Below are 15,116 nucleotides of genomic sequence, written 5' to 3' on the forward strand. Positions count from 1 at the left end.
TACGCTGTGTATTTTGACAGCATCTGCTTTATAGAACTCGTATCTCTGTTTACTATTAAAAAGCTCTTATTTGCTGAAGCATTCCCAGACCATATGTTATCAACAAATGTTACTAACCAAATACAAACAGTAATTTTCATTAGGTTTCCTTCATGAGAACAACGTTAACCACAAAGGGAATAAACGTTTCAAATGACAGTAAACATACATAACAAAACCTTGACAACGCTGTGGTGCTTACATATTCATACCCCCAAAAGCCCTGAAAAGATCTGCGCCAACAAATAGAGACCCTCAGAAGTTGGGTTTTGTGCAGGTTGAAGCCTGCGGTGATGTCATTAGTTGCCATAGTGATGCTCAGCATAAGGCCATAATTCATGTCACCGAAACATCATTTGTATTCAATCTAAGTACGCAGTTTATCAGTGCTGTGTATTAAATTATTGTTCAGAAAATTAGCTCTGGACAGTAGCTAGGTATTAGGATCTTCTGTGGGACTAACAATGTAATGGTTTTATTTCCATGTTTAATAATTAAGCAGGTTATAACTGCAAAGAGTTTATTTGTTGGGAAAGTGCCTTGGGACCCGTTCTGGACAAATCTTCTCATAAAGTGCTATCTTGTCCCCACATCACAGACATCATGCTGCTGGAAAGCAGTCATATATCTGCAAACAAGGACAAATAATGTCATTCTGGCCAAAAGGAGATCTATCTATTCACACATGGCACTGAAGAGTAGTACACAAGCAGAAAAATCCTGACAGTACTTTTTCAGTTAGGATCAGATCAACTATGTGAAACCCACCTGAAGCCCTCAGCCCAGCATTTCTTATTGCCCAGTCTATCCCAAAGCCTGGAGCTGACCAAGAAACGCAGCCGTGCATAGGGACTTTGCTAGAACTGTCACCCTGTTTATGGCACTCTGCTGCTCCAGGGATATCATGAGGATCTACTTGCATTTCCAGGGTTTCTAATTAGGCATCAAACTTAGGATGAACAGCTAAACTCTGCTGGCTGCGAAAGCCAGAGGATGAGATATGTCCCAGTTGCTAACTTGACAAATGCTGGCCCTTATGTTATCTCGTAGAAGCACAATAAGTAGATCTTTGCTACAGACCTTACATTTACTGATTCAACTAGAGGTGCCATCACAGTTACCAAACAGCCTAAAGCTCTGAAATTTTTTTCTGAATGAAACATAAAATGACATGTATCCAGAGGGTGTGAGTGGACAAGAAGTGACAAAGGCCATCCTTGTCCCCCACTACCTCCATGGGGACATCTAACGTGGAGCACATGAAGCACGGGCTTACCTGTCTGATTTCAGGAGTATTTGGAGCTCTCACAAGGCACTGTCCTTGCTGGCACCCGGAGGGAAAGTGATGCCATTGCCAATGCAGGTGCCAGGCTGCTCAGACCAAGCTGCTGTCAGCTGTTCCAAGCAACATGCTGCTGATCTTCTTGCAAAACTTCAGGCTGATGTTACTCGTTTTCCCAACTTACGGACAAAACAAGTAAGACCACCTAGGCTCCTCCCCTTGCTGCTGTACCAATCTCTTACCCTTTCCTGCCATAAGGTCACTGCAAAAACAACTGCCTTCATCCTATGGACGCAAAGTGGTTTACATCCCGATCCTTGGCTGTAGCCTCTGAGTGCCACCAAAATGCAGACCCAGCAACTATAAAGTTAAATAACTATAAAGCCAAAAAGACAAAACCATTCAAATGCCATGGCATTGCTATGTTACAGTATGTGATTAAAAAAACCCATTTGGGATATGAATAAGGCTTGAGCAAAACCCTGCAGGGGCCCTTGTCCTGACCGCACTCGCGTATCGCATGAAACCAGGCAGTACGGTCTTTGACTCCAGCTGCTTTTCTCCACAACATCCTACTTACGTGGCCTAATATACCATTTTCTCTGCTGTGCTTGAGAGACATTGACTTAGTCATTTCTATTCATCTCTGGTGTGTAAGTTCCTCCAAAGGAAATTTTAGCAGCCATGAGTTTCCCAAAAGTGAATGTACATGTTAACACCCAGGAGAATGCATGGAATTCTTTTGCTTACATACTGTTGTCTCCAGCAAGTCCGCTTAGCCCCTGATTGGAAACCGTAACCCTTCTTCCAACATTGCTCTTGTAACTTCATCTAGCCAGAACATCGATGCCTGTGATTTCTATAAATAATGAACAAGCACAACTGAGTCGTATTGCTGGGCCATGAATCAGCCCCGCTAAGCGGCTTGGCCTGTCACTGGGCTCACATGGGAGCAGCTGGAGAGTGATGCGCTTTCGACAGGGTTGACATCTAAACATAATCTATGGCCTGTTCTCATGGGCTTCAAAACTGCCAGAGGAAACCTCTTCTCCCTCTCCAGATACATTTGTTGAAACATGTTTTCTTGCTGGTTTGCATGGAATAAACTTGAAAAAAATCAGAAAATAGAAGTAAAAATGTGTATTAAAGGAGAGCTGTGCTCTTCCGTTGGTGGGTTCTCTCCAGCGTGCATTACACTGAACGTACACAGCAGCACCCTGGGACATGGCACCTCTCTGCGTGACATGCTGCTCTTCTGCCTTGCTCCCACGAGTTTACTGCTTAAGTAAAAAAGTCTTGCAGAATAATATTCCTGCATATTGGTCAGATTTGCACTAGTTTGAGCCACCTGCTCAGTATTATTTTCAAATGTAACCAAATCAGCAGCAATGCCTGTTCGCTCCCAGGCCGGGAGCATGTCCCTGGGGACACAGAACACGGTAACCAGGACCCAGTGCCTCCTGCCTTCCCGCAGCAGCCAGCTGGTTGCATATGGAAGCAGGGAGGTCCATCTGAAAGGCTTCTAATACATGTGATGACATCTGCGACAAAATTTGCAAGTCCAGCTTAGTGTCACTTGCTGTCCTCCACTGCCAGAACGGGATCTGGTGAGAACTCAATGGTCTGGCTGCCTCCCTTGTGTGCTGCTGGTGCAGGCAGGAAAGGGTTGTGCTTCACGGACTTCTCACCCGCATCCCTCACCTCTGCTCTCCTGCACCCACAGCAGAATGTCTGTGTCCTTCCTGGTGTGTTCATAGCTCGGTCAGTCTCCAAAGCGAGCCGGCTGGTGAGAGGAAGCTCATGAAGAGGGCAGCACAGGCAGCAGCCTGATACGCGCTGCCTGTTTTTTGAGGAAACATGTGTCAGCAAAGTCACCCTTTGCTGGGTCACTGCTTCACCTCATGCGGTGTGATGCTTTTAATCCAGCCTTGTTTCTTGGCTTACCGCCGTGCCCAGCCGTGGTGCCTGCTGGAGCTGGATCCCACTCTGAGGATGGAGAGGTCCAGCCCCCCCTTCATCGCTGGGAGACTGAAACAAAAGAAGATGCTGGGTAAAGACACCAAACAAAGCAAGCAGTGCTGCCTGCTCTGCAGTGTTCAGAGCATGCATCACGCTGTGGATGAAGTACAGGAGGTGTCGGTTCCTCCCACCAGCAAAACAGCAAGTCATTTAATCTATTCAGTGGGTTTTGTGGGACTGAGTTTGGATTTCACATGCCACAGAGGGTCTCAAATGGAACTATAACTCTGAGGAAATGGTTTGATCTTTAGCTATCAGGAGAGAATGCTGAGACACGACACCGATCACAGCTGCAAAAACCCAAAAATCTAGGGGACTGTACTACCATGTGCACGTGCCCATGTCACCTGCCTAGGGCTCTTGCTACTGTAATAAGGAGAGATCTAATTAATAGTCAGTGGAGTTAAGCCTTAAACTGCCTCATCCCAATTTACAGGCAGCAAGCCGATGAAATGAAGGCTGCCCTAAAAGCTCCACTGCTAAAGAGGGGTGCTGGAGGTGACTGCTGCAGGTGCACAAAGAAGATCTGAAACTGAATTCTCAAAGAATATACATAGATGGCAGAGAACCTTCTATGTTTCTTCTCATGCAAAAATGTCCTGGACTGGGAAATACAATTCAGGTGCTAAGAAAGGTACCTCTCCACTCTGCCTGTGGAAACGGGTTGAGAACGGTTTGCATCTGTGACACAGCTTGATTCCCGAGAGCTGCTGAGCCTCCTCTGGGATTCCTCCCACGGTAAAAGTTCAGTGTGTTTACTCACCTTCAGAGCAGGATAACCAAAGTCATCAGACACAGATTGACAATGTAGCCTATTTTTGTTCACATTTGTTTCCTCTCTTTCCTTTCTGCTGACAGAACAGCCTTTCAGTCCCATCCCCTCGGAAAAAGCTGAGCTGAAGTGGGAGTGACAGCACAAACAGATTTGGTTCCTCCTAGACTTTCCTGCACAGACTTTTTAATGATGCTAAAAACCTGCTTTCACTGATGCAGCTACTGTTGCAGGTGGCTGACAAGCCAGCGCACACTGGCCAGCAGCGGTGGCTGTACCTGCCATCCCCTGGAGCTGCACAACACCGAGTGAGGCCATGTCTGCACAGAGCTCTGACGTCTGCTCTGATGGGGTAACCCAAGGGCTCTGTGAGTGACTCCAGTTTCCTGGGATGTCCTAATTCCTGCTGAGCATGTAACGCTCACTCTGCTAAAAACAAAGCACCATTAGTAATTCTTTTGCTTACAAAAAGGGTGTTCATTTAGCGAAAAACACCACTGCACTATGTTGTTATCCAAAAGGTGAGCAGAAACAGCATGTCCCTAAGGACTGGGCTGCTCCCGGCAGCAGCTAACGATGTCTTCCAACTGCCAGCATTTCATGGACTGTCCATTTCTTGTTCCTATAGCTCTGAGACACAATGTAAGTGTTGTGCACGCAGACACCATCTTGCTTAACATCATGCAGCCGGCAGTACCAGACAGCTGATAAAAGGCACCATCTCTCCCTCCAGGAGCTGCAACTCCCACATCCTCAAACTGGCTACGGCAACACTACGACTGCCGGCTGAGAGAGAAATATGTCTAGGAGAGCATCACATCTGCGACTGAGCATGCAAGGTGCAGAAGGAGTAGGGTAAAGCTGACGGAGGCTGCAGCAAAGCAAAGCCTGTGAAGGTCTGCTCTTGATCTGCTTGTGGCTCACACACAGTCCCTGCAGATCCCGTTTCCGTGCCAGCACCGTGTCACTCGGCTGCCAGGGCGCTGCAGCCAAGAGGAGCTGCTGAGGCCGACAGCACAGCTTTAGGAACCCAAAAAAGGATGCTCTTTGCTATACAGAAAATGCAGAGCTTGATTTCTATTTTCCTGGTCGTAGCTGACAGACAGGGGAAGTATTATGGGGAAGTAAGAAGGGATGGGAGCCGGATTTATTCACATGATAGCTATTTACGGCCACGAGATGGCATTCCTGCCCCAGAGATGTCCCTCTGCCATGCCTGCACCCAGCCCAGCCTCACCTCCTGCGCTCAGGACCACACGCTGCTCCCAGCCTGCTGCACCGGGCTGGGCAGGGATGTCACTGCAGCAATCCCGCAGCTGGCGGGGGGGAGGATTTAGGGCAATGCTATTCACCACAATCTTCGGGGGATTAACAGGGAAAATAAGTAGCATGATTACTTAGCATGATTTAAATGACGACTACTTATCAAATGCCCTGTGCTCTCCCTTAATACTATGATATTACAATTAGAGGTGAAAAGCTCAGGAGGAAATGGAAGCCCAGCAACCTTTTACTGGGAGGCCTGGACTGAAAGAATAGCTGCTTTTATAAGGGCTGCCTACTGTATGTGCTTCATCAGTGTATCTGCTTTGAATACAGCACAAGTTAGGTTAGTTTCGTTCATTGAACGGGTCTGTGGGCATTTACTACCTGCGGTTGTTGCCACTTCTGGGGTAAGGTGACTGCAATGCCACGCACAGGCTGATCAAAGTTTCCTCTGGCCAAAGATGCTCCACTGAACCAGCCACAAAACTGTTCATTTCACAGAACAATTATTTAATTCAGACATGGTTAACTACTTCTAGCAAACGTTATCACCCTGGAAGAAAACACAACTGCGAAGGACTGCAGCTATTAAGGCCTGGTTATCATTTAGACTTACTAAGGTCATGCACTGCCAGCTTTATAGAAACTCAGCGTCTCACAAGCACAGACCATGGAAAAGGAGACAAATCCTCTGCCTAAAAATACAGGTTACTGCTTTTGTGCCAGCATAGCCGAGACCCTCCTTTATAAAATTCAGCAGAGGAAAGCAATGAAGTATTTCCTAAATGTAAACAGAGTGGAAAATAGCACAAATGAGCTTCCAAAATGAGCTAGAGAGAGGAACAAAGGGTGTGAGACACTCTTGTTGTACCACCACTCACACTTTTGCTGTCTTATCTTCTTCTAAGCCTGAATCCAGGACAGGACGCCCAGGTCCAGCCAGACACTTGGAATGGTAAGCAGTTCATCATGCCTAACTTCTAACGGCTAGAACCAAAGTCTTCCTGGCATCTCCTGGGTCAGTGGGGATGAGTGGGTGCTTCGAGCAGATGATGCTCACCCAGCCATCTTGGTCACAAGCATTTTTTCCTCTGTGAAACAGAAGCATTGCCCTAGTTTCATGGATAGGAAACCCAAAGTAAGGACTGAGCCAGCCACCGGCCTAGGGACACACAGCCGCTGAGAAAAACCACAGCAAATAGGCTAACACCATCTCCTTCATTCCAGTGGGAGATCCATCCCTAGACATACATTTTGTGTCTCCGACCTGCCAGTGACTGCAGGGCTCAGCAAGCCCTGACTTGCAAGGACTTCATCTCTCCTTCAGCAACCATCAGGGGCTGGTGAGCCCTCTTCCCACATCCTGACGGAACCTGCAGGTGCAATGGCTGTGCCTAGCTGCTGGAATCCCCCTTCTCACCTCCTCTAAGCCACGGAGTGGGAGTTGCTGCAGATGCTCTCAGCTTTATTTGACTACAAGGCCTTTTGGCAAAGGTCTGAAAGATCGGTGAGCTGGGCAAGATACTCCTGTGAGCTGTGTCCTGCCATTCGTGGATTTTTTCAATCTGAAACACTTTGGAGTTGCTCTGGAAGGGGTTCAAGAAAATGTTGCCAAGTATCTCTGCACTCCAGCCATGCTCACAAGCTCCTCTCTCCATGAGCGTGCCTTGTCCTCTTTGCCCACGTAGCGATAACAGTACATAGCTCCCTTTAAGTACTTTCACACATAGTGCTGCTGTTCATTGGGACACCTAGTGCATTCACAAAGGCAACAGGCCCCTCTACCTTCATTTCACAGAAAGGACAACTAAAATGTTAAGAAATCACTGTTCAAGGTTGGCCTTTCCGTTAAACCAATCCCTCTTCCAGAGCTCTGTCGAAGCAGGAGTAGGCACAGTACCAATTCTTTAAAGCATGCTCTCTATCTCCCTGCGCTGCTTTGCAACAGCAATAGCAGTACCCCTCATTAAATAATAACATGCACTACTTGTACACAGCATTTAATAAATAAACCAACAACTGGGCACTTTTCACATGTCTCATCCCCCGCCTTTCCCTCAGCAAGCGACATACAGAACTTGCACTAAAGCATGGCTTAATTTTTTTTTAAAACACTAACCATAAGCATTAAACAAGAAGACTGAATGTATCCCAGGACTTCTGTTTTGCAGTCTTCTTATTTTAGCACTATTTCAGATCACTGAATCCCAATTTCATTTCAATGTCCTTTTGGTCTTTACTATCCCATCTTAAGGGTGCATGCATAGGAGTGATTAAGCAGACGGGTGTCACTGAAAATCGCCTTGGGCATCATCACACCTTCTGGAATACTTAAATTTGAATGTATGTGCTATCACAAGAATACATAATTCCCAAGTGCATAGGAACACTCAAGAAATTAGACAGCTGGCAAGAAAAGAAACATTCATCTGTGAAAGAGAAGGTGTATGAGCTCAACCCTTACTAGACACCAGAGTATCCATGCAAAAGCGATGCTACGTACGCTCCAAAGATCAGGGAAAACAGAGCCAGAGCTTGTGCTTACTTGAAACCACACAATCCAGCTACAAGAGGTAAGTCTATAGAAACACGCCTTCATTATTGTTCATCACCGTATCTAGTGCAACATTTGCAGTACGAGGAGAGAGGAGGGACTGCACATGAGACCTCGGGGAGCAGGACCATACCCGGGATCACCATCTGCACTCCCAGCAGGCTATTGCACTGCTGCCCAGGAGGCTGCACCACGCCGCTGCGGCTGTCTGAGTGATACTCGGGTAAGGGAATCCCTGTGGGGCATTGCCTTTGTTCTGGGGGAAAAAACTCAGCTGCTTAATCTAAAGCAGACTTTTTGTCATGCCATGGTCCCCAGGCAGCAGCTGAGCTGTGTAAGAACCGCTCCTGCAGAGCAGCTACGAGGAGGCATCAGAAGCGGTTCTGAATTCCTAATTAAAAAGGCAACTAATCCACTTGCGTGAAGACATCCCATAGTAGATCACGTGGTTGCACCTGGGTAATAACTTTTTAGTGCATTTTTTGCTGTGCTTAATGACTTGTCCACAGCCTCCACTTTCAAAAATGGGAATGTCATAGCATAAATCTCAGGAGCATGATGGAACTATTATCACACGCACAAAAGGGGGTTTGAAGAGCAGGTCAGACTGAACTCGCAGCGGAGCTCTGCAGGCGCAAGGCTATGAACAGTCTCATCAGAAAACTGGCTCCTAAACGTGCTAAAATAGCCGTAAGTGAAGAAATCTTGTGTCGGGGATTTGGACATCACTTTGCACCCTTCAGGCCTAGACAGAGGGGCTGAAAGCAACTCCTCTGAAATGCCTGCCCCTGCATTGCCACCTCTGAGCCTGGCAGCACCACGGGCTCAGAGCATCTGCACCGTGCTCGCAGAGAGCAAAGCTGATGATCTCTCCTGGAAGACATTTCCCCAACAGCTGCCTGGGGGCAGACTGACCCTCCGCTCAGACCCTCACCCCAGCCACAAGGGCTGTATCTCAGAAGTGACTGTGGCTGACCAGGGCTGTCATCCACTTTTGACACGTTCATAAGGCTCCTGGAGGTTTTCTAAGGAGAAAGAGCTGTAAACATCTGCACAGCTGTGAAACGAAATCATGTAACTGGAAAGGCAAGCCAATCAGTCTGGGTAATTAAGATAGCTTATATTTAACGCTGAGCCAACTAGAAGTGGGAGGAGATTAAAGAGAGGCAAAAAATCCATCTATCCCCTAACATTTCCTTTCTTTGTTTTTAAGCCAGCATCATGAATTTTGCCTACACAGGGCTTAGCTGGGCGTGAAACCTAAACATGAATGACTGCTTAAAACCGTGTAGCCATGCAAGGTCTTCTGCCTGAGCTTTGCCTCTGAGAGACAGCAACGTCTCTGGAGCGTAGCATGGGCTCGGGGCACCCAAGTGGTGCCAGGGAGTCTAAGGCAGCCGATTCTCCCGCCTGGCAGGGCTGTCACAGCAGCCAGGGCAGCACTGCTGAGAGCAGTGGGCAGCCTCCTGGGCTGCAGAGCCGCACACATCTGGAAGAGACCTACCAGGCATGGCACCAACAGCTGTACTGAGAGATACACAACATGAATTATAGGCTAAACTCTGCTCTCACACACATCAGTATAAACCCCTTTAGTTTGGCAGAGTTAAATTAGTTCTACAGGATATGGAATATTTATTTGTAATTTATACATCTCAAAAGGACCTTTCTCATTTTACCACCGGGAAGTGTTCACAGCAGCTCCCAACTAACCGTGGCAGCAAAACACTGACTGCAACAAAGCACTCTTATCATGCATGCTCCTACTCTGCAAAGCTGCTGAGCATCACTCCAAACTCCAGGGCCTCAGGCAGGGTATTCTTGAATGAAAATACCAGATTTTTCCCTTCTGCCAAGAGAGAGAGGGCATCCCTGCTTGCCAGATGCCCTTCACGCAGGGCTTCTCCCTTTGCTGCTCAGTGCCCATCTCCCAGAAAGAGATGGTGACTGAAAGGCGCTGAGGAAGGATGCTGTGGAGTTCCTGTCCCTTTTCATGGTCAGGAAGAGGGCTCTGATGGATGCAGCACACCAATCTGAAATGAAGACTCCAGTGGAGTGATAAGCTTGGCAGTTTGGTGTAGGGATCCAAACAAGGGCAGCCTGATGCAGCAGAGAGAAGCAGCTGAGCTGTCAGAGCTCCTTGAAAGCAAATCAGGCGGCAGCATCACGAGCGAGCACAAAGATAAAACTGGGCACCCCTGTCCCCGAGTGCATTGGCTAAAGGATCAGAGATGGAGGGGTTTAAAAGTTTACCAAAGACATTACTTCATCAAGAGTGAATTTGTGGAGAGGGCATGAGGCCCAAGCTCTTGGTCACAACAAACAACATAAGAAGTGACATGGAGTCAGATGAGACCCACCGAGTGTCCTCTCTGGCACTGCCCTACAGCACACGCCGAAGAAAGCGCATAGAAAAAAAACAGGCAATAAAGAGAGATCTTCTCCTTCAAAAATAACAAGCTCCATTCTCACCTCTAATACTGTGAGCTACCGCACAACCCTGGCACCAGAACTGAAGAGGCTGCTTTGCACAGGGTGATATATAACCTCCAAATGCAGACACTTCCAGGGTCAGAGGAGCAGCCCACACCTCCATCCCTTCCTCACTGTGCCAAAGTGCCCTGAGAGGTTGGCCAGCTTCTTCCCCCATCAGTTACTTACTGCTCTTGAACCAATCGGTTCAGCTGAGCTCAGAGCAGATACGCTTGATTTTCACTGCTGTGAGCCAGAGAACGAAACTTATTTGCGTGCTGAAAGATCTCCAGGTGAATATACGGCATTTACTCCCAAGGCATGTAGGACTTTGCCATTGTTTGGGTCCCTTGTTTTCTTTTGTTCTGCTCACGTCAGAGACAGGTGATATGATAAGATGATGAAACACTGGTACAGCCCACGGTCACTGTTACAAGCACAACAAGGTCACTGTTTAAATACATCCAGGAGCCTCTTCAGAGACCATAGGGCAGGGGTGCTGTGGCTGGACGCTTTATGCTATTCCCAGGCCCCTCGGCAACGCTGTTCTCGGGCTGTGCCAATATAGCTCCTGGAAGGGCGGTACTGGAGATGTGCGGAGCCACCTCACCCCCCTGTGCCTTGCAGACAGCAGACATCAGGCCAACATGCAGGGAAAGAGGGGTATAAACCCCTCTATGATCTGCAAGAATACAGTTCCAGTACAAAAAGCAGTAAAATCCTGCTCATATTGGGATTTGGGATATTTTGTAGAGGCATCTGCGGGTTCAAGCATAATACAAAGGCTTTTTCTTACACAACTTATTAAAAGCACTACTAATAATACACTGCAAGCCTGATCTGAAATAACCCTTGCTATTTCAGGTCTGGCTTTCTCTAGTACTGTGCCATCCCCTGCACCCGCACTCAGGCAGATAATCCTCACATGAAGGGATTGGGCTTAAAATGTCAGGAATCCAGCAAGGAGCCTGAGAAGAAATAGAAAAGCAGTTTTGACCGCTGTCCCAAGAGCCACACTCCTTGCACACGATTCATCTGATCACTTGGTACGTGTAGCTGCTAACCCTGCTGCTACCCTGCCTCTTTCAAGATCTACAGACAGGATTCAAGCTCCAAAGTCACGAAGATGCTTTCAAACACCTTATTCTCCAAACCTGCTGGTTTTGCGCTAGGGAAGATGAAAGGTGCATCTCTCTCAGACCTAGACCAGTGCTTCTGGAAACCCTTCCCTTGCTGGGAAATTGCCTTTTTCCATTAAGGGTGCGTAGCCCAGGTTAGCACGCCTGACATGGCACTGAGCTGAAAAGCCACCACTGCCACCGATATGCTGTGACTTGGGTATTTTAGCTGAGGGCTGGCATTTCAAGGACAGGTGAGAATACAGAATGAGAATACAGGTACAATGATGTCCTACAAGGTTGTGTGGCCCCGTGACACTCTCCTTTCCAGCCAGGACTCAGGGCTATGATAAAAAAGGGAAGTCTTCCAGTGAATCTTACTGTTCAAATGTAATTTGTCCTCCTAATGTTCATGAGAAATTTATTATTTTGTACCCTGTAGAGCCTCCAAACGATGGCAAAACTGAATTTCAAACAGTTTGAAGACTTACAGTTTAATCTGGGAAAATGCTGCCTGCTTCCAGAACTGTATTCACCACATGGTCTGAGTACAGACCCTTCACCTGCATTTTTTGAGCCTCTGAGATATGAAAGTTTTGAGATGTACAGGGGTAACCTGCTGCAGTATTCACACTTTCATAGTGCTGAGGCTCAAAATCCCTGCAGCGTGCTCCTCACCCCCAGGCCAGGCAGCATCCCCTGCTGAAGCACACAAAGCCTGGGATGCTGGGGAGCGAGCTCCCCTGGAGAGCACTCCAGCATGCTTTTGCTGATCTAGTTCCTTTATCAATAAGTGTTTTGCTTATGACAAAAAAAACCACACAAGCAAGCACAGTGTGAATGACCTTAGTGAAAGTGACATTGGCATCTAAAGAGACACTCCAGAAGGCGTTTTGGCTGACCACAAATCTTTTGTCTGCAAGGCAGCATAGCTCAAAAATGCACCAAAGACTTCTGTAAGCTGTTTCTATCACTGCCCCATCACCAGGGTACCTGAGGGCCTTCAAGTCTTGTATTAAGCAACATGACAAACATGTCACATCTAGTTCATTTTCTCTTTCCCTCTCTTCTGAAGAGGAGAAACTAAATGCAATAAATTTCTTTCTTAGGGCTTTGGTTTTCTGTGTCTGGGAGGGGAAGAAGGGTGAAAGGAGCACTTCTAATGTAGAGAGGAAAAAAGGACAAGCTTTTTGTGATGGTCTCTGGTTTCTGTGGAATGTTACTCTAGAGACTTGGCTCGGGTCATCTTTAGTTTTGGAAACAAAAAGTCCCAGGACCCACAAGGAATACACCCTCCTAAGGCATTTCCATAGGTTTTAGCCCAAGTGCTGGAGCAGCCCAGAAGACTTCAAGACTGACTCACACCTCTATGGGAAGCCAGTGAAGGGAGAGGATGAGCGTGATGGACTTGCATAACTCGTATCACGCCACAGCATTCAGCATCGGCTGCATTTTCCTGAGGGCTGATGGCTTCATGCCCAGACACTGTACATTTCATTATGATAAAAAGACCCACTCAATTAAAGAGCTCACTCCTGCAGCCCTTATTTTCAAAACAACACTTGTACAAATGGTCCTATGGCTGACAGCAAGAAGGCTTGCATAAGGAAGGACAGACCCTTTGAGCAAAAGTGGGATGAACAGACCAAGCTAAACCAGCACACGTAACCCAGCAGAAGTGTGCTTTTCAGTATGGTAGTAGTAATTTCCCCTAAATAGCGCCCAAGTTTCACCACTGAAGCAGTAAAAATACCTAAAATAGTGGCAATTGCAGGTTCTTATGGAAATTTCCTTCCAAGCTCAGCTCTCCTACTTCCTTCTCCGAAGCAGATTTTAAAGCATTTTGAAAAGTAAGCCAGGCTGCAGCACTTTCCCTGATTGGGAATATTGTTTTTAAACCGCTTACTGCAGATTCCTACTCCTCCGGCACAACACAGGGCACAAGGCATCAGCAGTTTTTGTGCCCCCATGGGAGGACAAGCGCTGAGGGAAGGCAGCCTGCCTTTGGCTCTGCTCTCCTGCCTCCATCAGCTGCTCTCACACTGGTTGCCTGCAGTGCTCGTGCACCCGCATGCAACACAGCCGGGTGGTTTTGGCTTTCCTTCCACCAGCTTGGGAAGCACCTGGTGAAACACTGCTGGAGATTGGTCACGGGGAGGGAATGGGACATGGGAACAGAGAGGGAATATCTCAACAGCAGCCCCTCCTGCACTCTTCCCCACTGCTGGAGGAGGCTTCGTACCACCTTGGCAATTCTCCACTGTGAGGGCGCGCACCGAAAATTTCATTTAAGTGTGAAATCTCTGTGGTGAACCAGGGGAAAACTGCTTCATATCCATATGCATAGTGTTTCAATTTAACTAATCCCACAAATTGGAAATGAAATAAGCCATTCATCATTTTCTCCTTCCAAATTAAGAATGATCAATCACTACTAGAAGGCTTGTAACAACATCTGGGTAAGACAAAAAAGCCAAGCATGGGGCCAAGGCTGGGGATTTGGGGATCAGGTCAAAGAGGACAGAACAAGACTCTGCCCTTGACCTGGACCAGGGAAAAGTGGCCTCAGATAAAGCTTCAACTGAGTGACTTGGGGCTTTCCCCAGCTCCTCTCTCCCACCTCTGGCTGTGGCTGCCAGAGTCTATCCCTGCCAGCTGTTTCCCTTTCTCATAGGACCGTTGAAATCCTGACAGTGAGGGCAAGATTATATACCTACACCTGATGGCACCAGTTCAGATGGACACTTAGACAAGTATTTATCTAAGCACATGCTTAACTCTATCCCTATTTAGCGAAGTACTTACGTATAGGCACAAATATATGTCCCTATGGCTACAAGAGATGTTAAGCCTGTCATTAACCTTTTTTTTTTTTTCCCCCCCCTCAAGCAGGGCTTACGTGCCATTCTTAGTTGCAGGACGATGCTCTGCATATGTGGAAGGCCATGCTTCTCCTCTGTTTCTCAGAGTTCCCTCTGGCCTCACCATGCAGGAGCCGGAACTATTTGCAGCGACTCAGCAGTGCAGAGATGGGGCAAAGGAGAGCACGGCGGAGAGAGCAAAAAGCAAAGCAAAACTTACGTTGGCTTTGAGGCTTCAGCCTGGTCAGTCTGCAGTTTCTCCCCACCTTCAACTTCCATGGTGCAGTACACAATACGGTTGGGGGCCAGCGACTTCAGACCCTGCACCTCCATGATGACAACCTGCAGGTTAAAGGAAGAGGAGCGTAAGAGGAGCAGTCTCCTTCAGACCTCGCTCTGGCTGCTGAACCCACGGGGTCAGCCAGCGCTGGGGTCCTGCACATGCTGCCGAATGTTCATGGTGGCCAGTGGGCAGGGACGGTGGTGGTGGCCAGTGGGCAGGGATGGTGGCACTGCCCAGGCTGAGTGGGGACCATGGCAGCCAGTGAGGTCTGTATGGAGGCTTGTTGAAACCCTTGGGTACCCAGGGCTATATCAAGCTCCAGCAGATGGGCCTCACAGACATGGTCCTGCCCCACCTAAAAGTGCCTTAATATGCAAAATCCAGAAGAAAAGCACACAGCTACTCAGCTTGTGCCAAAAGCTCATTTTCAAGATTAATCATAGACTAGTT

At 47.7% G+C, this 15,116-nt stretch overlaps 1 protein-coding gene across 15 annotated transcripts in view; it reads right to left on the reverse strand.

Annotated features, from left to right (window-relative positions):
* Positions 1-15,116, reverse strand: part of CADPS (calcium dependent secretion activator) — a 220,391-nt gene that overhangs the window by 117,715 nt on the left and 87,560 nt on the right. For all 15 annotated transcript variants that reach the window (XM_080382924.1, XM_080382923.1, XM_080382919.1 and 12 more), the window contains exon 6: positions 14,604-14,725. In XM_080382924.1, coding sequence (XP_080239050.1) covers positions 14,604-14,725 — 122 coding nt within the window. The remainder of the gene's footprint in view (positions 1-14,603; positions 14,726-15,116) is intronic.

The sequence above is a fragment of the Falco punctatus genome (genome assembly GCF_963210335.1).
Source record: "Falco punctatus genome assembly, chromosome: 4".
Classification (NCBI taxonomy): domain Eukaryota; kingdom Metazoa; phylum Chordata; class Aves; order Falconiformes; family Falconidae; genus Falco; species Falco punctatus.